This window comes from Rattus norvegicus, chromosome 1, assembly GCF_036323735.1.
Source record: "Rattus norvegicus strain BN/NHsdMcwi chromosome 1, GRCr8, whole genome shotgun sequence".
In the NCBI taxonomy this organism is placed as follows: Eukaryota; Metazoa; Chordata; class Mammalia; order Rodentia; family Muridae; genus Rattus; species Rattus norvegicus.
Genome location: NC_086019.1, coordinates 7,386,953 through 7,409,415, shown reverse-complemented (window position 1 = coordinate 7,409,415; position 22,463 = coordinate 7,386,953). Strand labels below are relative to the sequence as shown.

Below are 22,463 nucleotides of genomic sequence, written 5' to 3'. Positions count from 1 at the left end.
AAATGTTTTATATTTTTCCTTTATCAGCCTGCTATGCTTATTCAAAATGCTCTTTATGTGGTTTAACCAGAAAACACAGTCTATGATGGGCACTTTTGAGACTTCCTTTGTCAGGGCAATTAATCTGAGTCTCTTCACCATAGCCTCAGGCAGACTCTTCAGACAATGGCAAAAGGAAGCCATGTTCTTCATCAAAGTATCACCAAAAAACCCTCGAGGCTACATACTGAAGTTCTCCACTGAAACCTCTTGGGCCAGGTCTGCACAGTTCAAACCGTTCAAATCACTCATAGCAACACAGTCTTCTATATTCCTATTAGCATGGCTCATTAAGCCCCATTTAAAGCATTCCATAGCTTCCCAAATCCAAAGTCCCCAAATCCGCATTCTACTGAGCAAAAGCTTGGTCAGGCCTATCACAGCAATACCCTAGTCCCTGATACCAACTTCTTTAGTGCTGTGAACAGACACCATGACCAAGATAACTTAAAAACATTTAATTGGGGCTGGCTTACAGGTTCAGAGGTTCAGTCCATTATCATCAAGGCGGGAGCATGGCAGTGTCCAGGCAGGCATGGTGCAGGAGGAGCTGAGAGTCCTACATCTTCATCGGAGGTTACTAGCAGAAGACTGGCTTCCAGGAAACAAGGATAAGGGTCTTAAAGCCCACACCCACAATGACACACCTACTCCAACAAGGCCACACCTCCAAATAGTGCCACTCCCCGGGCCAAACATATTCAAACCACCACATACATGGAGTGGAAAGACACATCATAGTTGACTTAACTCTGGTTCCTTCACATCTGCTCCTATCTGCTGAGATCCCTTATAAAAAGAGAGGCAAGGAAGTGGAAGACATTCAAGATCTCCTCCTGCAGTATCAACAGACTACTCGAATTGATTTGAATAAATAAAATTACTCAAACAAAAAAAAATCACTGCTTTGTATTTTTAATAACTTCAAATAAATGTAAATAACGTGGGGTTCACAGTTGGAAGTAGGGCATGCCAATTCGTGATGCTCAACAGTGAGCTCATTGCACGTAGCATAGCCCATTGTACCTAGTCTTTTTGTTTACATCACCAGGGTGGGGTTAAGAGAGTGGGGTGGAGGAGAGAGGTAAGGAGTAGAAGAGGGAGAAAGACTCAGAGACAAGACAAAGATAGAGAAAGGGGGAGAGGGGCATAAGGGAGAGGAAAGGAAAGAAGGGGGGAGGGAGAGAGGAAGGGAAGGAAGGAGGAAGGGAGAAATACGTGTGTGAGTTTGAGGTCTATTCCCCCTCACCTCCCACTTAGGGATTCCAATGACTCTACTAACTCCACCTGTAGACTTATAGGTTAAAAGTTCTAAAGTACACCAGAGAAAGACAACACGATCTGTTAGCAAACAAAAAAATGACATTTGTGTTTGGACTACTTACGTAAATAAGGAAGTCATATTTTTAAAGATTTTATACCTATTACATATTAATAGATATTTCATGCATGTAAAATAAATGTAGAGTGTAGTATATAAGCAACACATCTAGTCAAGTTCTAGTGTAGAGGAAATATCACTTTAGAGTAAAGGCAAAATGAATTCATGATTAAAAAGCTAAGAACTCTAAAACTGGTCATTCATATTTTTTGGCAAAATTTATTGAAGCTGTCTAACACAGAGAATGAAGAATGTTAATGATGGTTTCATGGATAAATACTGAGTAAGGTTGCCTTAGAAAACAGAAAGTAATTAGAAAGAAAATTAGATTTGGGTGCTTAGACAATTCTATGAAGGGGATGAGTAGGCATGGGGAGGACAAGAGAGGATTGGGGTTGAAAATGATCAAATACATTATACATTCATATAACCAATGTTAGAAGAATCCCATTACACACCTAATGTCCCGAAAACCTATCTGAAGGCAAAGCTCAGTGGTATAAGACTAGTTAGATACTCTTTGATGTGTAACTTTAATCTTTCTACTTGATCCTATGATGACAAAATTTACATTATAACACTGCACGTGCTACTATTCTTTTCTGCATATAGATATATCTGTACTTATATAATAAAACATGGCTATCAGCAAATTATAGTAAGAGCACTGACTGCTCTTCCAGAGGTCCTAAGTTCAATTTCTAGCAACCACATGGTGGTTCACAACCATCTGTAATGGGATCTGATGCTCTCTTTTGGTGTGTCTGAAGACAGCGACAGTGTACTCACATACATAAAATAAATCTTAAACACACACACATATATACAAATCTATTTAAAAAATTAAACATACTCAACAGGAAGAAGGCAGAAGAATACTTATACAAATTTCTTTATATTTTAAAGAGAAAAGTCAGTGGATTCTGACCACAGCTAGAAAAAACTTATATGTATTGATGGTCATACAGGCTATCCCTGAAACTAAAATCAGAAATGATTCACATTATTAGAGTGAAGTGAGAATAATATTTTATTTTATATTACTCTAGAGTAATAGAGTAAAATAAGAATGGGGGTAAACACCAGTTTTTACTTTATGACATCTTCAAGATGCTTATTTTTCCATTATTTTATTATTTTTAGTAAACATCTAAGAACTATCTTCCTGTATTTTTTAATCAACCATAAATTGGGTTTTAGGGGAAGAAGTGGGAGGTCTATATTTCTAGGATTTTTAATGCACTACTCCAGTGATATTACCACGTGTCCATATACTACAGTGAGCTGCCTCTGGACCAACACACTACCTCCTTCTACAGGCCATTGTACGTACAGAACCCTCACTGCCCATGGATGCCCAATATGTACCTAGCTCAGAGGGTAAGATTACCTTTACTAGATATGGGGCATTCACAGCACAGAAACATTTTATTCTTGAAGTCATTACCTGGAGTGATTTTTGAAAATTTATATATATGAGAATTAAACATTCTTAAGGCTGTTTTTGAAAGTTTCCTCTGAGAAATGTAATTTCAATGATGACATATTGACAGCTTAGTTTCCTCTAGTACACGATTAGGAAAAAGATGTTCTCTAGTGAGTAATTTGAACAACTGCGACGGTACTGCATGGTAATATATTTTTCCATAGCTTCCCTTAGAGGTTTGTAACTTGCACAGGAATGCTCTCATGATGGTGCAGGAGAAAGTCAGCTCCTATTTTGGTATTTTTGACTTTCACCCTGTACTTTTCCATTTGGAATAGGCTAGCTCTTTCCTGGTACTGAGCTGTCATGTCTCTCTGTTCACCCCTGTTCACAAAGGTAAAACCCATGCTGCTGCAAGAAGCAGAGCAGTCATGTTTTGAAGCTTGTCTGACTGACTCACAAAGCAGGAGAAGTCTCAAGCACAGGCAGGAAGGACTGCTGGCTTCCTCACCCATTTATGTGTCAGGTCACAAAGCACAATGGAGACTCTCTCTAGGCTGGGTGCGGTCTTTTATACGTGAGGCCTCACAGTCATGATCCAGTTTTTAACACGATTTGCAGAATTATTTCAGACATAAGTTACTATCTGTAAAAAAGCTAACAATCACATTGGGATCAAAGAGATATTTTATAACATCCAGGCACATATTTACTGAGTGCCTATTGCGTGCAGGTGTAATGCTTAGGATAGGGTAGAGAACCTCAAGAACAATGCCTCTTTACATTCTAACAGTGTTAACAGTCCAAGGACTGTGGTACTTGAATATGCTTGGCCCGTGAAAAGTCCTACTATTAGGAGGTGTGGCCTTGTTGGATGACGTGTGCTGCTGTGGAGGTGGGCTTTGAGGGCTCCTAGTGCTAAATCTTTACCCAGTAAGGAAGAGTAACTCTCCTGCTGGCTGCCTTCCTATCAAAACGCAGAACTCTCGGCTCTTTCTCCAGCTGCCATGCTCCCAACCTTGATGATAATGGACTGAACCTCTGAACTTGTAAGCCAGCCCCAATTAAATATTGTCCTTTTTAAGTATAACCTTGGTCATGGTGTCTCTTCATAGCGATAACACCCTAACTAAGACAGAAGTAGGACTATGTTTTGCAAAGAGATAATTAGATAAAAGTAATTTATACTTTACATCTTCAGTCTCTATTGTGTGTCCAATTTGTTGTATGGCATGGCCAACCTTCAGCATGACTACAAACTGACTATTCAGAACTATAACTGTTAACTGGGACATCGAACAGAAACTTTCTTTTTGACAATTAGAATTTCATCTACTTATACTATTTAAACAAAAACATCAGTACCATTTTCAATTTATCAGTTAACACTGATGTATGATAATATACATGATAGCTCATATAGATATTTAGATCCACACATTTAAATACAATTAGGTATAGATTTGATTTATGAAGTTATTGTATACTCACTTTAAGCAAACTCACAATTTTTTTTTTTTCTCGGAGCTGGGGACCGAACCCAGGGCCTTAAGCGCTCTACCACTGAGCCAAATCCCCAACCCCAAACTCACAATTTTTAATTAGTTTTTTCTACCCAGATGTTTAATTACATGTTTGAAAGTATGAACAAGCCAACTTTTGATAACTTGAGGGGAGGGGGAAGAAAAAAAAACACAGTGTGATGATATACCCAGAATTCTATAAACCTTATTGCTATACTGACTGTCTTGGAATAGGAATATAAATACAGTATTTTCTCTACAAAGTTGTATGAGACTTCTCTTAGTAGATATGCTTTGTTAAAACCAAAGATCCTGAATCATAACCCATCTTCAATGAGGCCAATCTCATTGAGACAGAGTCTGAAAAGCCAATTTCTAAAGCACACTGGCTAACTATGAGGTACTCAGAATGTAGGATGATGAAGTAATAGTACAAGTGTGGTGGGTGGCTGGCAAGGGAGCTGTTTGGCTGTGTCTATCTATGCTTAATATTTTGCAGTGAGTAGAAACTTATATACTTAGAATCCTGTTCAGTATCAGGGCTGGGTTTACACCAGCAGAAGTGCTTGTACGAAACCCTGCCAAACACAGGCCACATGGCACGGCCACACGGCACTATGTTCTGCCAGGAGGCCTACTTCACCACATCCAAAGTGCCTTGCAGTTGTCAGAACTTGCAAGGGGAATTTTGTTTACTTTGTAACATGCCCAGTAGGTTCCAAGGTCACTTAGGAATACTATCTCTGTTGCTACAGATGATACAATTTTTATTTAAGTGTATACACCAAAGGGATACTGGTGAGCTCAATATCTTATGTCTATGTTTAATCCACAGCATGCCTTATACTGTGAAATCTCCTATTTCCAAAAATATCATTAGAAACAAAATAACAAAGGCTATTTATTACCAGTTTTGCATTCTCTGAATATCTTTTATATGATCTCAAGTTACAGGATTAAGCATTATTATGCTGTCATATTGTCTGCTATGTACAAAATTCTTGTATGAATACTTAAGAGTGAAATGAAGAAACTTTAAGGATATAGAAACTTACATATTCATATTGTTTATTAAGTACCAAAATTTGACAATAAAAGAATCTTCAGGTTTAGAAGTTGTAGGGACCAAGTCTGAAAAGTAGGATAGACTCTAAAAACGTATTAAGCAGATGTTTGAAAGATGGAGTGACAGACAGTAGAGTATAAATGTGACAGAGTCAAAGAGGTGACAGGTAAAAACAGGCAGAAGTGGCAGACACAAATGGTGACAGAAGAAGCAGACAGAAACAAACACAAATGTGGTAAGAATTAAAGTGAGAAAGTGGAAGAGGATGAGACTGGCCTATCTAATACATAAAATATTTAGTCATGCTTAATAAAAAAAGAAATATAAGCATGTTTGTGTTAATGGTAGGAAAAACTATCTTTACTAAAGTCTCTAGCTTTTAGTTTTCTAAATAAGACAGTTTAATACATGTGTTCGGACAGCCATGAAAGACATGCAGCAGCAAGAGAACTTAGCAGTATTTAAGCACTGACATCTCCTTCCCAACAGGGCTGCAGACGTAACTGGACTGTGCAGAGGAAAGCTGTCACACACAGACAGGTGTTTGGGCTGATGGGTCAGTGACTCTGCCACAGCTGCGCACTTTACTGGCAGCTACACCAACCTCCTGCTAAACCTCCCAGCACAAGGCCGGCAAGAGTTTGGCTGCATATTGGCTCCTGGTGCTGTCATTACTGTTTTCACTGTGTAAGTGTGAGCTGCCTCATCTTATCCACCAGCACCATTTGTGGCTGTGGGCAAACCGGCAGCTAAAAGCAGAGAGAGAAAAGAAAACTGATAGCACCTGTAGGAGAAGAGGGAAAGAAATACAAAAGTATGGAGAAAGTGGAAGGGACCGGGAAGGACAATTCTAGGAGTAGAACACTGACCACAAAGCCTCAAGGTTGGCCTCTGGGTTGCTCCAATCACACACCTCATTTTGCAACATCTTATATTTTTGGTTGTGAGCCTAGCCTTTAACAGCTGAGCCATCTTTCCAGCCCCACTTTGCAACTTCTTAACAAATAATTTTATAACACATTCATCCAAGAAATTCAGAGACAGACTACATTAGTCTTAGGTCATGATCCTTTCCTCACTTAACCCTTCCCAAACTGTACTACAGCTCACACAGTGTATCCGTTTACCTCCTTACAGCTCACACAATGTATCCACTCTCCTGTTTACCTCCTTACAGCTCACACAGTGTATCCACCCTCCTGTTTACCTCCTTACAGCTCACACAATGTATCCACTCTCCTGTTTACCTCCTTACAGCTCACACAGTGTATCCACCCTCCCGTTTACCTCCTTACAGTTCACACGAGTGTATCTACCCTTCGTTTACCTCCTTACAGCTCACATGAGTGTATCCACCCTCCCATTTACCTCCTTACCATCTTGGATGTTTTATTGGCAGAATAAGTGCCTTAAGACCATTATCACTGTCACCACACATATGTAGATAGATTATTGCTTTAAACTTGTGGAAACATTGTTCTTTCTCACTGTTACTAGAGCCTAGCTGTCCTCTGATCATACTACTTTCTTGGGAACCCTTTTAAATATAAAATGCTTATTTTCCTTTGTGTTCTGAGCATCAATATTTCCTTTCTTTAGTCCCAAAGACAAATAAATTTGCATTCTCACTATCCTCGGGAGACTCAGTTCCCCTCTAACTCTTTCCTTGGTATCATTTAGTAACACCGTCTTTCATTTGTTCAGCACTTGGGTACCTAATTTAAAATCAATATATACCTCAGATTGAGACTCATTGTATGCTGTCTATATATACATTCAAGTCTTATCTAGCATCATGTTCCTTTACCTCACCTAAACTATCCCATTCCAGATAAAGACACACATACCCTTACAGTTAGTTTGCTCAACAGCCCAACCTATAACTATTTGGATTCATTAAGATCTCTACTTTATAAGCTAATACTCTGTTTTTCAAGAGTCTACCATTACGGATTAGGTTTTTTTTCCTATCTTGAGGTTATCTTTTTATTTTTGAGTGTGTGCATGTGTGCACACATGCATGCTACAGTGCACATATGGACAGAGGACAACTTGGGGAATCTGTTCTCTCCTTCCACCATGCAGGTCTCAGGATAGAGCTCAGGTTGTTAGGCTAGACAGCAAGTGCCTTTTCCTGCTGTGTCCTCTCACTGACTCCTGTTTATTTTTTTATTGGAGCTTAAACGTGCTTTAGATTCTTTTATCTTGCATACAATTAGACAACAGAGTAGTGTCTTTCTATACTTGCCTCTGTGGTTACAAGTCTTGATTTATCAGCAGTCTGATTTTTCACACCAGAATCCAGGGTGTCTCCTGTGCTATACCTGCCAATGCTGGTTATATTAGCATCCCTGGAACATACCTACCTTTTTCCAACTCCACTGTCACTAACCTAAAGCTTCTACACAACTGTTGTGGTCTCCTGAATACATCTAAATTTTTCCCACGTGTGTTCTTTTCTATCCCTCTTAACTGATTCTGTAGACTGTAGCAAGGAAGATCTTGGTGAGACTTAGAGCCCGAGTGCCTGCCTCATTTGCCCTTCCTTTGATTTTCAGTTTTGCCCACTGCTTTGCAGCCACTCATTTCTGTATGAGGCTTGTCTATCTTGGTCTGTTCACATACTGTGAGTTCTTTTTCAGTCTGGGAATATCCTTTCAGCAAGATCAGTTCTACCTCTTCCCATGTTGGCCAATCTACTTATTGTTTACATCCTGTTGCTTAAAAGTCATTCCCTCAGAAAGGTCAGGTTGTCTTTAATTTTGTAGTATTTATCATAATTACAAAATATCATTGTTTAATGTCTTTACTTTTTGCTGTAATTCAAGCTCTTCTACATTCCTACTACCAAACTATAAGATAAATGGGAACAGCAACCATGTCTTGACTGTGTACTGCATCCACAAGGCCTAGACCAATCCCGGGGCACAGTGCACCAATATGTTAAGTATGCGTGGAGAGAATGAATGGAAAGTCACTTCAATTCTGGGAACAGCAATGTGACTCACACTTTAAAGTTTACTCGAAAAGCAACTACCAAACCTTTAGCCGAACTGTTGGTTTCTTAGGAGGGATAACACTCTAATAAATACCTACCTCTGTCAGTAATTTCAACTTGCCCTCAATCTACTCAGAAACACATTCTTAAAATCTAAGAGTGTCAAGAGCCCAGAGGGAGTAACCATTGAGGAAGACTGTACTTCCTGCCTAAGCATTAGTATTGCCATTGTCTTCTCTGTACAGCTGCCTCCCCCCCTCCCGCCTATTAAATTTACATGTAAATTTACCTTTTGACCAAGTCTGATTAGAAAGATATGTAAAAGCACATGTAAGAAAAATAAGCAACGAAAACCCCTAGTAAGGGTTTTTTAATAAGTGAACACATTTGGGGTAGAAAGTCCAGTGGACCCTATTTGTACCCTGAATTAGTAATTTTTGATTCTGAATAAAACATGTAAAAGTTAAGGATATAAACTCAATTTTATCTGTCGTCTGAAATGTCAGTCCACAGAGTTTTAAAGCATACTGTGTCATCCCTGTAACAATCAGCTAATGCCAAGGACCCATCTATTTTCTCTTGGTTTAGACTAAATAAGTAGAAAGCTTTAAAAAACAAACAAACAAAAAACCAAACTTTAACAACTATATATTTGGATTTAAAAACCCCCTTTTCAATTTAAAGAGTAAACCCAGTATCTTGAGCATGCTAACCGAGTATTCGAGCACTGAGGTATACTCCTGTCTGAAGCTGACTGACGTGAAAAGTAACAGCATACATTTCAGGGAAAGGCAGAACTTTACATCCGGTACAGCTGTAGCTAACGGTATTAGGTAGCATATGCTGCGCTCTCTCCCTCAAGGAAGCAGGTGATAAGGCTGAAGTCCCCAGCTAGTGTGGATATACTGAACAGTGGTTTCTACACTCGCTGTGCCAACTTTCTTTAATGCTTTACTTGGTTAGATACTAATCGCTGTGGCATTGCTGATTGTGCACGTTCTTGACCTACCATACCTTCACAGGGATATCATCCTCTTGGTTTGCCTTCTCTGAAGTGAAGACATAGGAGACTTCTTTGTGTGATGTGGTCTGGCGGCAGATAGCACACTTAATGGAGCTTCGATGGGATCCCACACTGTATTGTTCAATTATAATTGAAGTGCATTCATTACAGAAGCAGTGTCCGCAGGTCAGCACTGCCCACTGGAAAAAAAATACACAGCACACCTTGGTGAAAATGGGTCATTGAGACCTACCTATACATAAACATAAACAGGGAGAGCTGACTTACAACTGCAATTCCTAAGTACTGCACGGCAAGACACCCTGTCCAATTATTTTTAGTCTAAGAGAAATATGTTTTCATAATTTTCAGCTTCATTTATCTTAATAGTCAACTGTCATTATTTTATCAGAAGCTAATGTTCTCGTTTCAGATTTAAAGCAAACATCAGATTACTCCTTTAGTACTCTACAGCAGATAATGAAGAATTGAGAACTTCAATGTGGAGATAATATACTCATTGCTACTTAATTTACCAACATATTTACAGTTTCAGTTGCTAACACATTTATCCAGAAAGTAAGATATTTCAGATTTGTTTTGAATGAGACCATTTATCTTAATTTACTGCTTTGTGGCAATGGGTCTTAGGCTCTCAGCTTGTTTTTTCCCTGGATTTGGACACGTCTGTATTTGCACTGAAAGAGACAGGGAACTCTGAAATGGGTCCAGGAATTTCTTTAGAAAACAATTCAAATGTGGGGCAGAAGAAATTGGGGTAGACACTGTGCCTTTAAAACAGTTTCTAAAAAAGAAGTTTATTTTGTTTCAATTGGGGAACACTTTTCTTGCTTAGACCAGAATCTTCAGACCAATTGAGTACCCCGTGGACCTCAAACGACACTGGAAATGTATGACACTTTCTATGCCATACAGGACTTTTGTGACTCACAGAAATTCACTTCATAAGGTACAGAGCAAGACAGGTCCACCTCTTTTCACAGCAGGAAGAGATGACTGAGCTGCGAGAGCAGCCCGACTAACAGGACACTCAGTAAACTGGCTGAGAACAAATGGCAGCATCTCTAACAGCGTCAGCAGAAACACAGGACAGAGCCCGACAGCACGGTACTATACAAATGCAGTTTCACCACTAAAACCATGGAAATACTAAAAATCGATAAAACAATGTATATGAAGATAATGTCAAAACTATAATAAGACAAAATAAAACTTCAGAGACAAGTGAATGAATCTCAGTAAAGCTAAATGTAAATGGACATTATTCTGACCCAATCCGACTCTACCTCTCTGCTGCTTTTGTGCTAAAGCCTGGACCCAGGGCTAACTGCATGCTCGGCACACACAAACCCACTAAACAACCCCAAGGCTCAATCCCTCCCTTAACAGTGCTGCTTTTACTTAACTCAGATATTATTATACGACACTATTACATACTTTTATCTTGCTGAGCTCTCCTTTTAAGATTTACAGTCTCTTTTGAGAATATCTTTCTCTGTAAATGTTGAAAAGCAATCCAATGCTGATTTACCGCCCAGCAGGAGTAAGTCACAGTCAGAGAGAAAAACATTCTCATTGGACTAAAAGTGGGCCACCATGTTTGCAGGCTCTATGCTAACACATACTGCTCACTTCTTCCAGGCTCTAAACCAGGGGGAAAAATCACACTGAATTCCTTTAGCAGGAGCTGTCTGTACTTTAAAGCTGGGATCTGAGACTTTACTGTTATCAGGAGCAACATGACTGTGCCTCTGTACTACTAAACTCGTGATACTCTGTTCAATTACCAAATATGTTTATGTGGCAAAATCACACGACGGCTTTTCTTTTTTTTTTTTTTTTTTTTATTAACTTAAGTATTTCTTATATACATTTCGAGTGTTATTCCCTTTCCCGGTTTCCGGGCAAACATCCCCCTCCCCCCTCCCCTTCCTTATGGGTGTTCCCCTCCCAACCCTCCCCCCATTGCCGCCCTCCCCCCATAGACTAGTTCACTGGGGGTTCAGTCTTAGCAGGACCCAGGGCTTCCCCTTCCACTGGTGCTCTTACTAGGATATTCATTGCTACCTATGGGGTCAGAGTCCAGGGTCAGTCCATGTATAGTCTTTAGGTAGTGGCTTAGTCCCTGGAAGCTCTGGTTGCTTGGCATTGTTGTACTTTTGGGGTCTCGAGCCCCTTCAAGCTCTTCCAGTTCTTTCTCTGATTCCTTCAATAGGGGACCTATTCTCAGTTCAGTGGTTTGCTGCTGGCATTCGCCTCTGTATTTGCTGTATTCTGGCTGTGTCTCTCAGGAGCGATCTACATCCGGCTCCTGTCGGTCTGCACTTCTTTGCTTCATCCATCTTGTCTAATTGGGTGGCTGTATATGTATGGGCCACATGTGGGGCAGGCTCTGAATGGGTGTTCCTTCAGTCTCTGTTTTAATCTTTGCCTCTCCCTTCCCTGCCAAGGGTATTCTTTTTCCTCATTTAAAGAAGGAGTGAAGCATTCACATTTTGATCATCCGTCTTGAGTTTCGTTTGTTCTAGGGATCTAGGGTAATTCAAGCATTTGGGCTAATAGCCACTTATCAATGAGTGCATACCATGTATGTCTTTCTGTGATTGGGTTAGCTCACTCAGGATGATATTTTCCAGTTCCAACCATTTGCCTACGAATTTCATAAACTCGTTGTTTTTGATAGCTGAGTAATATTCCATTGTGTAGATGTACCACATTTTCTGTATCCATTCCTCTGTTGAAGGGCATCTGGGTTCTTTCCATTTTCTGGCTATTATAAATAAGGCTGCGATGAACATAGTGGAGCACGTGTCTCTTTTATATGTTGAGGCATCTTTTGGGTATATGCCCAACAGAGGTATAGCTGGATCCTCAGGCAGTTCAATGTCCAATTTTCTGAGGAAACTCCAGACTGATTTCAGAATGGTTTCACCAGTCTGCAATCCCACCAACAATGGAGGAGTGTTCCTCTTTCTCCACATCCTTGCCAGCATCTGCTGTCACCTGAGTTTTTGATCTTAGCCAATCTCACTGGTGTGAGGTGAAATCTCAGGGTTGTTTTGATTTGCATTTCCCTTATGACTAAAGATGTTGAACATTTCTTTAGGTGTTTCTCAGCCATTCGGCATTCCTCAGCTGTGAATTCTTTGTTTAGCTCTGAACCCCATTTTTTAATAGGGTTGTTTCCCTGCGGTCTAACTTCTTGAGTTCTTTGTATATTTTGGATATAAGGCCTCTATCTGTTGTAGGATTGGTAAAGATCTTTTCCCAATCTGTTGGTTGCCGTTTTGTCCTAACCACAGTGTCCTTTGCCTTACAGAAGCTTTGCAGTTTTATGAGATCCCATTTGTCCATTCTTGATCTTAGAGCATAAGCCATTGGTGTTTTGTTCAGGAAATTTTTTCCAGTGCCCATGTGTTCCAGATGCTTCCCTAGTTTTTCTTCTATTAGTTTGAGTGTGTCTGGTTTGATGTGGAGGTCCTTGATCCACTTGGACTTAAGCTTTGTACAGGGTGATAAGCATGGATCGATCTGCATTCTTCTACATGTTGCCCTCCAGTTGAATCAGCACCATTTGCTGAAAATGCTATCTTTTTTCCATTGGATGGTTTTGGCTCCTTTGTCAAAAATCAAGTGACCATAGGTGTGTGGGTTCATTTCTGGGTCTTCAATTCTATTCCATTGGTCTATCTGTCTGTCTCTGTACCAATACCATGCAGTTTTTATCACTATTGCTCTGTAATACTGCTTGAGTTCAGGGATAGTGATTCCCCCTGAAGTCCTTTTATTGCTGAGGATAGCTTTAGCTATCCTGGGTTTTTTGTTATTCCAGATGAATTTGCAAATTGTTCTGTCTAACTCTTTGAAGAATTGGATTGGTATTTTGATGGGGATTGCATTGAATCTGTAGATTGCTTTTGGTAAAATGGCCATTTTTACTATATTAATCCTGCCAATCCATGAGCATGGGAGCTCTTTCCATCTTCTGAGGTCTTCTTCAATTTCTTTCCTCAGTGTCTTGAAGTTCTTATTGTACAGATCTTTTACTTGCTTGGTTAAAGTCACACCGAGGTACTTTATATTATTTGGGTCTATTATGAAGGGTGTCGTTTCCCTAATTTCTTTCTCGGCTTGTTTCTCTTTTGTATAGAGGAAGGCAACTGATTTATTTGAGTTAATTTTATACCCAGCCACTTTGCTGAAGTTGTTTATCAGCTTTAGTAGTTCTCTGGTGGAACTTTTGGGATCACTTAAATATACTATCATGTCATCTGCAAATAGTGATATTTTGACCTCTTCTTTTCTGATCTGTATCCCTTTGATCTCCTTTTGTTGTCTGATTGCTCTGGCTAGAACTTCAAGAACTATATTGAATAAGTAGGGAGAGAGTGGGCAGCCTTGTCTAGTCCCTGATTTTAGTGGGATTGCTTCAAGTTTCTCTCCATTTAGTTTAATGTTAGCAACTGGTTTGCTGTATATGGCTTTTACTATGTTTAGGTATGGGCCTTGAATTCCTATTCTTTCCAGGACTTTTATCATGAAGGGGTGTTGAATTTTGTCAAATGCTTTCTCAGCATCTAATGAAATGATCATGTGGTTCTGTTCTTTCAGTTTGTTTATATAATGGATCACGTTGATGGTTTTCTGTATATTAAACCATCCCTGCATGCCTGGGATGAAGCCTACTTGATCATGGTGGATGATTGTTTTGATGTGCTCTTGAATTCGGTTTGCCAGAATTTTATTGAGTATTTTTGCGTCGATATTCATAAGGGAAATTGGTCTGAAGTTCTCTTTCTTTGTTGGGTCTTTGTGTGGTTTAGGTATAAGAGTAATTGTGGCTTCGTAGAAGGAATTCGGTAGGGCTCCATCTGTTTCAATTTTGTGGAATAGTTTGGATAATATTGGTATGAGGTCTTCTATGAAGGTTTGATAGAATTCTGCACTAAACCCGTCTGGACCTGGGCTCTTTTTGGTTGGGAGACCTTTAACGACTGCTTCTATTTCCTTAGGAGTTATGGGGTTGTTTAACTGGTTTATCTGTTCCTGATTTAACTTCGATACCTGGTATCTGTCTAGGAAATTGTCCATTTCCTGAAGATTTTCAAATTTTGTTGAATATAGGTTTTTATAGTAAGATCTGATGATTTTTTGAATTTCCTCTGAATCTGTAGTTATGTCTCCCTTTTCATTTCTGATTTTGTTAATTTGGACGCACTCTCTGTGTCCTCTCGTTAGTCTGGCTAAGGGTTTATCTATCTTGTTGATTTTCTCAAAGAACCAACTTTTGGTTCTGTTGATTCTTTCTATGGTCCTTTTTGTTTCTACTTGGTTGATTTCAGCTCTGAGTTTGATTATTTCCTGCCTTCTACTCCTCCTGGGTGTATTTGCTTCTTTTTGTTCTAGAGCTTTTAGGTGTGCTGTCAAGCTGCTGACATATGCTCTTTCCTGTTTCTTTCTGCAGGCACTCAGCGCTATGAGTTTTCCTCTTAGCACAGCTTTCATTGTGTCCCATAAGTTTGAGTATGTTGTATCTTCATTTTCATTAAATTCTAAAAAGTTTTTAATTTCTTTATTTCTTCCTTGACCAGGTTATCATTGAGTAGAGCATTGTTCAATTTCCACGTATATGTGGGCATTCTTCCCTTATTGTTATTGAAGACCAGTTTTAGGCCGTGGTGGTCCGATAGCACGCATGGGATTATTTCTATCTTTCTGTACCTGTTGAGGCCCGTTTTTTGACCAATTATATGGTCAATTTTGGAGAAAGTACCATGAGGAGCTGAGAAGAAGGTATATCCTTTTGCTTTAGGATAGAATGTTCTATAAATATCCGTTAAGTCCATTTGGCTCATGACTTCTCTTAGTCTGTCGACATCACTGTTCAATTTCTGTTTCCATGATCTGTCCATTGATGAGAGTGGGGTGTTGAAATCTCCCACTATTATTGTGTGAGGTGCAATGTGTGTTTTGAGCTTTAGTAAGGTTTCTTTTACGTATGTAGGTGCCCTTGTATTTGGGGCATAGATATTTAGGATTGAGAGTTCATCTTGGTGGATTTTTCCTTTGATGAATATGAAGTGTCCTTCCTTATCTTTTTTGATGACTTTTAGTTGGAAATTGATTTTATTTGATATTAGAATGGCTACTCCAGCTTGCTTCTTCTGACCATTTGCTTGGAAAGTTGTTTTCCAGCCTTTCACTCTGAGGTAGTGTCTGTCTTTGTCTCTGAGGTGTGTTTCCTGTAGGCAGCAGAATGCTGGGTCCTCGTTGCGTATCCAGTTTGTTAATCTATGTCTTTTTATTGGGGAGTTGAGGCCATTGATATTGAGAGATATTAAGGAATAGTGATTATTGTTTCCCTTTATATTCATATTTGGATGTGAGGTTATGTTTGTGTGCTTTCATTCTCTTTGTTTTGTTGCCAAGACGATTAGTTTCTTGCTTCTTCTAGGGTACAGCTTGCCTCCTTATATTGGGCTTTACCATTTATTATCCTTTGTAGTGCTGGATTTGTAGAAAGATATTGTGTAAATTTGGTTTTGTCATGGAATATCTTGGTTTCTCCATCAATGTTAATTGAGAGTTTTGCTGGATACAGTAACCTGGGCTGGCATTTGTGTTCTCTTAGGGTCTGTATGACATCAGTCCAGGATCTTCTGGCCTTCATAGTTTCTTGCGAGAAGTCTGGTGTGATTCTGATAGGTCTCCCTTTATATGTTACTTGACCTTTTTCCCTTACTGCTTTTAATATTCTTTCTTTATTTTGTGCGTTTGGTGTTTTGACAATTATGTGACGGGAGGTGTTTCTTTTCTGGTCCAATCTATTTGGAGTTCTGTAGGCTTCTTGTATGTCTATGGGTATCTCTTTTTTTAGGTTAGGGAAGTTTTCTTCTATGATTTTGTTGAAGATATTTACTGGTCCTTTGAGCTGGGAGTCTTCACTCTCTTCTATACTTATTATCCTTAGGTTTGATCTTCTCATTGAGTCCTGGATTTCCTGTATGTTTTGGGTCAGTAGCTTTTTCCGCTTTACATTATCTTTGACAGTTGAGTCAATGATTTCTATGGAATCTTCTGCTCCTGAGATTCTCTCTTCCATCTCTTGTATTCTGTTGGTGAAGCTTGTATCTACAGCTCCTTGTCTCTTCTTTTGGTTTTCTATGTCCAGGGTTGTTTCCATGTGTTCTTTCTTGATTGCTTCTATTTCCATTTTTAATTCCTTCAACTGTTTGATTGTGTTTTCCTGGAATTCTTTCAGGGATTTTTGCGATTCCTCTCTGTAGGCTTCTACTTGTTTATTAATGTTTTCCTGTGTTTCCCTAAGTGTGTTCATGTCTTTCTTGAAGTCCTCCAGCATCATGATCAAATATGATTTTGAAACTAGATCTTGCTTTTCTGGTGTGTTTGGATATTCCATGTTTGTTTTGGTGGGAGAATTGGGCTCCGATGATGGCATGTAGTCTTGGTTTCTGTTGCTTGGGTTCCTGCGCTTGCCTCTCGCCATCAGATTATCTCTAGTGTTACTTTGTTCTGCTATTTCTGACAGTGGCTAGACTGTCCTATAAGCCTGTGTGTCAGGAGTGCTGTAGACCTGTTTTCCTCTCTTTCAGTCAGTTATGGGGACAGAGTGTTCTGCTTTCGGGCGTGTAGTTTTTCCTCTCTACAGGTCTTCAGCTGTTCCTGTGGGCCTGTGTCTTGAGTTCACCAGGCAGCTTTCTTGCAGCAGAAAATTTGGTCTTACCTGTGGTCCTGAGGCTCAAGTTCGCTCGTGGGGTGCTGCCCAGGGGCTCTCTGCAGTGGCAGCAACCAGGAAGACCTGTGCCGCCCCTTCCGGGAGCTTCAGTGCACCAGGGTTCCAGATGGTCTTTGGCTTTTTCCTCTGGCGTCCGAGATGTGTGTGCAGGGAGCAGTCTCTTCTGGTTTCCCAGGCTTGTCTGCCTCTCTGAAGGTTTAGCTCTCCCTCCCACGGGATTTGGGTGCAGAGAACTGTTTATCCGGTCTGTTTCTTTCAGGTTCCGGAGGTGTCTCAGGCAGGTGTCCTGCCGCTCCTGGGCCCTCCCCCACGGGAGCCCAGAGGCCTTATACAGTTTCCTCTTGGGTCAGGGATGTGGGCAGGGGTGAGCAGTGTTGGTGGTCTCTTCCGCTCTGCAGCCTCAGGAGTGCCCACCTGACCAGGCGGTTGGGTCTCTCTCTCACCGGGTCTGGGAGCAGAGAGATGACGGCTTTTCTAGAAACGTTTACAACTACGAATCTTTAATGGAAAAGATATGGTTTTCCTAGGGTTAAGTTTTTAGTTAGGGAAAAGGCAGTTCATGTATTTATAACCCTAAGCATGTCAACTAAGCCCTGACCCTACCTCTAAGAGGAGAACTAAACTCTTCCACAATTATGAGAAAGTGCATTTGTCTGTATACATGCATGAGACACAGGGAAAAACTAGCTAGATGCGGAAGCCTTACATATTGTAAGGTGTTTTATGAATTCATGTGATACTTACTAAAACCTTACCTGTTTTCCCAACTGCCGAGCACAGATCGGACAAGGCTCTGGATTAATACCTCCTGATGTTTTGTCCTGAGACTGTAGGAAAAAAGAATCCTAAAACATGTTAGCTATGATTTTATATTTAGGACTTGATGCATACTCTGAAATTCATTTGTGGGGTAAATGCTGGTTACTTCAATCTGAATTATCTAACCAGTGAGATCACCTAATATTTTACATATTACCCAACGTTGCTGCTGCTACTATTATTTCCAGAATTTATTCAAGATACAACTAAAGAAAGGAAATCCATTTTTCTTTTTACCTCAGCTTACAGTATTATGCTGCTATACTTGTTATTACAATAGAAAGTAAATTTAAAATCAAAATACAAAGAGTTAAATTTTTAAAGTTCTATTCTCAGACTATACTTTACAGTAGACTATGAATGACTAACTGTCACGGTGACACACAACTGCACTCCTAGCCTTGGGAGATAGAAGCGAACAAATCAGGAGTTGAAGGTAATCTAGAGGGAGCTCTGACTACACGAGATACTTCATTTCTTTTTCTCTTGCTGGAAAAAAAAAAAAGAATGACTTAAAAACACTTTAAATTTAGAGCTTTGAAACAAACAGCTTCTCAGCTGTTACAGATCACGTGTGCGGTCATGCATGTGCAGCCAGCAGCCCAAGGACAGACGTGTGGGGAAGGCTGTGACTTAGCACAACCCTGTACTAAGCGCTGTCTCTCAGCATCTCTGGCTGAGTCCCGGTAAATGGATGCCTGGAAAGCAGAAGCATAGCTGATTGGAGAACTCTGTGTCTAGAAACTGTAGGAACTAGAAGATTTTCAAATACCTCCTTACAATTTTCATACAATTTTAAAGAGCTTCAGATAGTCACAGGGTAGACAGGCTTTAAAACTGAAGACAACTAAAGATTTTCTTTCTGATTTCACTAATCAAATATTCTAACATTTTTAAAAAACCCTTTAACTTCTAAGTAGTGATAAAAAACCCGAAACTCTAAACTACTTAAACTCAGTACCTATAAAGATCCAGAAATGACCATATACAGTCATTTAAAAGAGTTGAATAAATTATTTCATTTTAGTTTTGATCTGTTTCAGATCACATAAAACAAACCACCCACAACACAGTAATTAAAAATAATTAATCGTGGATTTTTCACAATCTTGCAGGTCACCTGTGTATGTGCCTGGTGGGCTGGACTGAGGGGTAAGATGGCTCTGGAGATACAATAGTTCATGACATGGCAGTAGGTGGGGTATCTATCTAGTCAGGGAGGAGTTAGCAGAGGGTCTGCATAATTATTGTTGGCAAAAGTAGTCTCGATTCACCTAACACAAACCAAATGCTGTACTATTCATTACAGAACTGGTATTGTAAGTGGAAAATATCACTGAAGTGTTTCTTGAAGTAGAGTATAGGGGAAACAGCATCTTAACAGCTATACCTTCTCCAAATTTGTCAGGTAAAGAAGCTGTCCAAGTTTCTTCTGAAGCTGGGAAGTAGCAACAGCTTTATCATTTACTAGTTTTATACGATTCTGTTCAACCTAGAAACAGACAAACCCTTTATTCCATCTCAAAAAGATAGTTAACAATATTAAACATTCATTAATTTTTCTGAATAATCAAGTTCATGTCCTGTCCTATGAAATACCATTTATACAATAAAACTTAATTTTACATGATTAATACTGAAAACACAGTTTGAAAGAACTTTCTTTTTAAACAGAAGTCAGACTCCTATAACGTTCTTCTAAAAAGAAGTATTGTGATACACAAAGTTGGGTAAAAGTCAATCTGAATCCCGCGCCAGTTGTCAATGACGCAGGCGCGGGATGAAGACAGTGACACAATGTGTACTCTGCTTGGTGCGCGTGGTTTATGAAACACGGGAATATCATCCCTGACTCTTCATCCTCTTCTGCAATTCATCAGCAGAGAGAATTACAAGAGAAGGGACTTCCTTCTTACTACTTATGTCTGTAGTGCTGTAACCTTAGCCTAAAACATTTAAAAGAAAAACATCACTACCAATTCATACTTAAGATAGCATATAACAAAAAAATTATCTTAAACTTTTTCTAAACCATAGTCTCAATGCTTTACAAAAAAGAAATCAGTTTAAAGTATTAAACATCCACAAAGGTTAAATATAAACTACGCAGGAACTATTTTTGTTATGCCATAGGAAAGACTGGTAGGATTCTGACTGAATTCTGACACATATGGAAATTATTAGAGTACACATTGTAAATATCTACTATTAGCCAGATGGAAAAACATGCAAAACTCAAAGGTGCTCGTTACTTTTAAGAAACAGGCTTTCCAAATTCTGGTAAAACTAAGGCTGTCAAATCCTTCTTGAGGAGACCAAGAAGATCTGTTTGATTTGAGGCACTGAAAGCATTCAAAAGTCGAAGACTGCAAACACAATGTCCATCAGTGGACACACTATGCTTGCATCACACACGGGTGAACTGCCCATCTCTATGACCACTACTAGAATCACACAATGTCCATCAGTGGACACACTGCACTTGCATCACACACGGGTGAACTGCCCATCTCTATGACCACTACTAGAAGACACCATTGCTCTGACTTTATGCCTTCTATACACTGGGCTTCTGCTGGGCCTTTCTTGGGGTCGACTCTCACCTACCTCGTGTGGTTCAATGATGTGGTGGACGGGTGGGTTTGGCTTTGGCTCCTTGGGATGGCGCACTCTTAGTCGCTCTGTAGCCATTGCAAGTTCATCAACAGCGGATACGCGGTTTCTCAGAGTCATCCAGTATTCATGAAGTAACTGATGGGGAAACAGAGACAGTAGCAAGAAACAAGATTAAAAGTGTCCAGAATCACCAAGATGTACTTTGAGCGAAAGGCTTCAAGGAGGCCTGCACGTTTTCATTGACCTTCGAGGAAAGGCCACTCTGTAGGCTATTTCAGGACGAGGACGTATGAGAAAACTGCCTCGTGGGACAAAGCTGCTGCAGCTCTCAGGAACATAACGCCTAAACATTTCAGGGCGAGACAAACCCTAAATAAACCAATACTAGACTTATGTGATTACCACTTTGTTTTTGTCTTAAAACATTTTATATTATATTCATATATTCAAAATAATTTGCAAATGTGAGATTTCTGAAATAACTGACCACAGACTATCCAATTCAAGAGACTTAATCAGACAAATTCCTTAGAAAGCCATAATATTATCATTCTTTCATTATTCTTCCTCCTTCAAAGTCAAGCAGGCAATTATTTTTAATACCACTTTTCACTAGAAAAATGATATAAACAGTTATGCAAGTTTTTTAAAAACTTATAAAAATGTTACCAATCACTACAAATATTTTAGTATGTTTTCTTCACTATCATTTTTGTTTTTTATGGATATTTTTTATTATTCCAGGTTTTCCTCCCATAACCTTGCTCATCCCCTTCCCCCCACATGCTGCTATGAGAACGACACACAGTCTCCAAAGCAGATCTCCGAGTCAACGTAGAAAGGTCTTAAAGTTCGGAAGTTTTAAAAATGGTGTACCTTATACTCCTTCTTCCATGCCTCGAAGAGATCCATTGAAACACTTCCTTCATCTATATATTCAACGTCAAACCTATGTGATCTTGCAAATGATAGTATTGCTTTCATAGATCGCTCCGTCTCGCTCACGGCCCACAGGCCTCTGGTAGTGGTAGGGACTCTATCATCCACGAGTCCTTCTTCATCTTCTATCATTTCTTCAAAGATGGCGGTCTGGCCTTTGACACTGAGAAGACATGAGAACCAGCGAATGCTAACTGCAGCCATGAGGGACTAGCATTGCACAAGAGCGAGGCCAGTAGGACACACAGAAAGGCCAGGCCGGTTCAGTAACTACAGTAACTTTCATGTTAGTAAGAGCACTTGTTGGTCCTTGAAAGAACAGTAATCCTGAAAACTGTGCTTCATTTTTCGTTTTGTTTCATATTTTTGAGACAGGGTCTCACGTAGATCAGATAAGCCTCATAGTCACTACATAGCAGAGGCTGGCCTTGAATGCTGTATCGTCCTTCCTCCAACTTTAAAAGGTTAAGATTACACCTGTGTGCTTTGCTTAATATTTCACAAGCCCAACCCATGATAACAGCGAAAACAAAACCCTTTAAAACTTATTCTACAAATTACATTCTGAGAATACTGAGCCACCACCATTATCAGGCACTAAAAACCAAAGAAAAGACATAGTGGCAACAGAGTAAAGGCCACAATAGGGATACAGACTTACCAAGTACAGCAATCCCAAAAAAGCAAGGGTAAGTTTTCTGATGAAGAAAATAACAAGCACTACAATGTTTTAAACTGGGTACTTATTTATTATGTACAGCATTCTGCTAAATGGTTATATATAATTTCTTGTTTAATACTTAATTGTTGATTAAGTTGTTAACATCACTTCATGAGGGTCATAGAGGTAATTTTCTCTTGACGGTGGTCAGGGAT

At 39.6% G+C, this 22,463-nt stretch overlaps 1 protein-coding gene across 2 annotated transcripts in view; it reads right to left on the bottom strand.

The window, feature by feature from the left end:
- Positions 1 to 22,463, bottom strand: part of Shprh (SNF2 histone linker PHD RING helicase) — a 73,732-nt gene that overhangs the window by 13,389 nt on the left and 37,880 nt on the right. For both annotated transcript variants that reach the window (XM_006227639.4, NM_001107470.1), the window contains 5 exons: positions 21,525 to 21,750; positions 20,640 to 20,783; positions 19,423 to 19,524; positions 17,969 to 18,040; positions 9,448 to 9,636 (listed from right to left, as the gene is read on the bottom strand). In XM_006227639.4, coding sequence (XP_006227701.1) covers positions 9,448 to 9,636; positions 17,969 to 18,040; positions 19,423 to 19,524; positions 20,640 to 20,783; positions 21,525 to 21,750 — 733 coding nt within the window. The remainder of the gene's footprint in view (positions 1 to 9,447; positions 9,637 to 17,968; positions 18,041 to 19,422; positions 19,525 to 20,639; positions 20,784 to 21,524; positions 21,751 to 22,463) is intronic.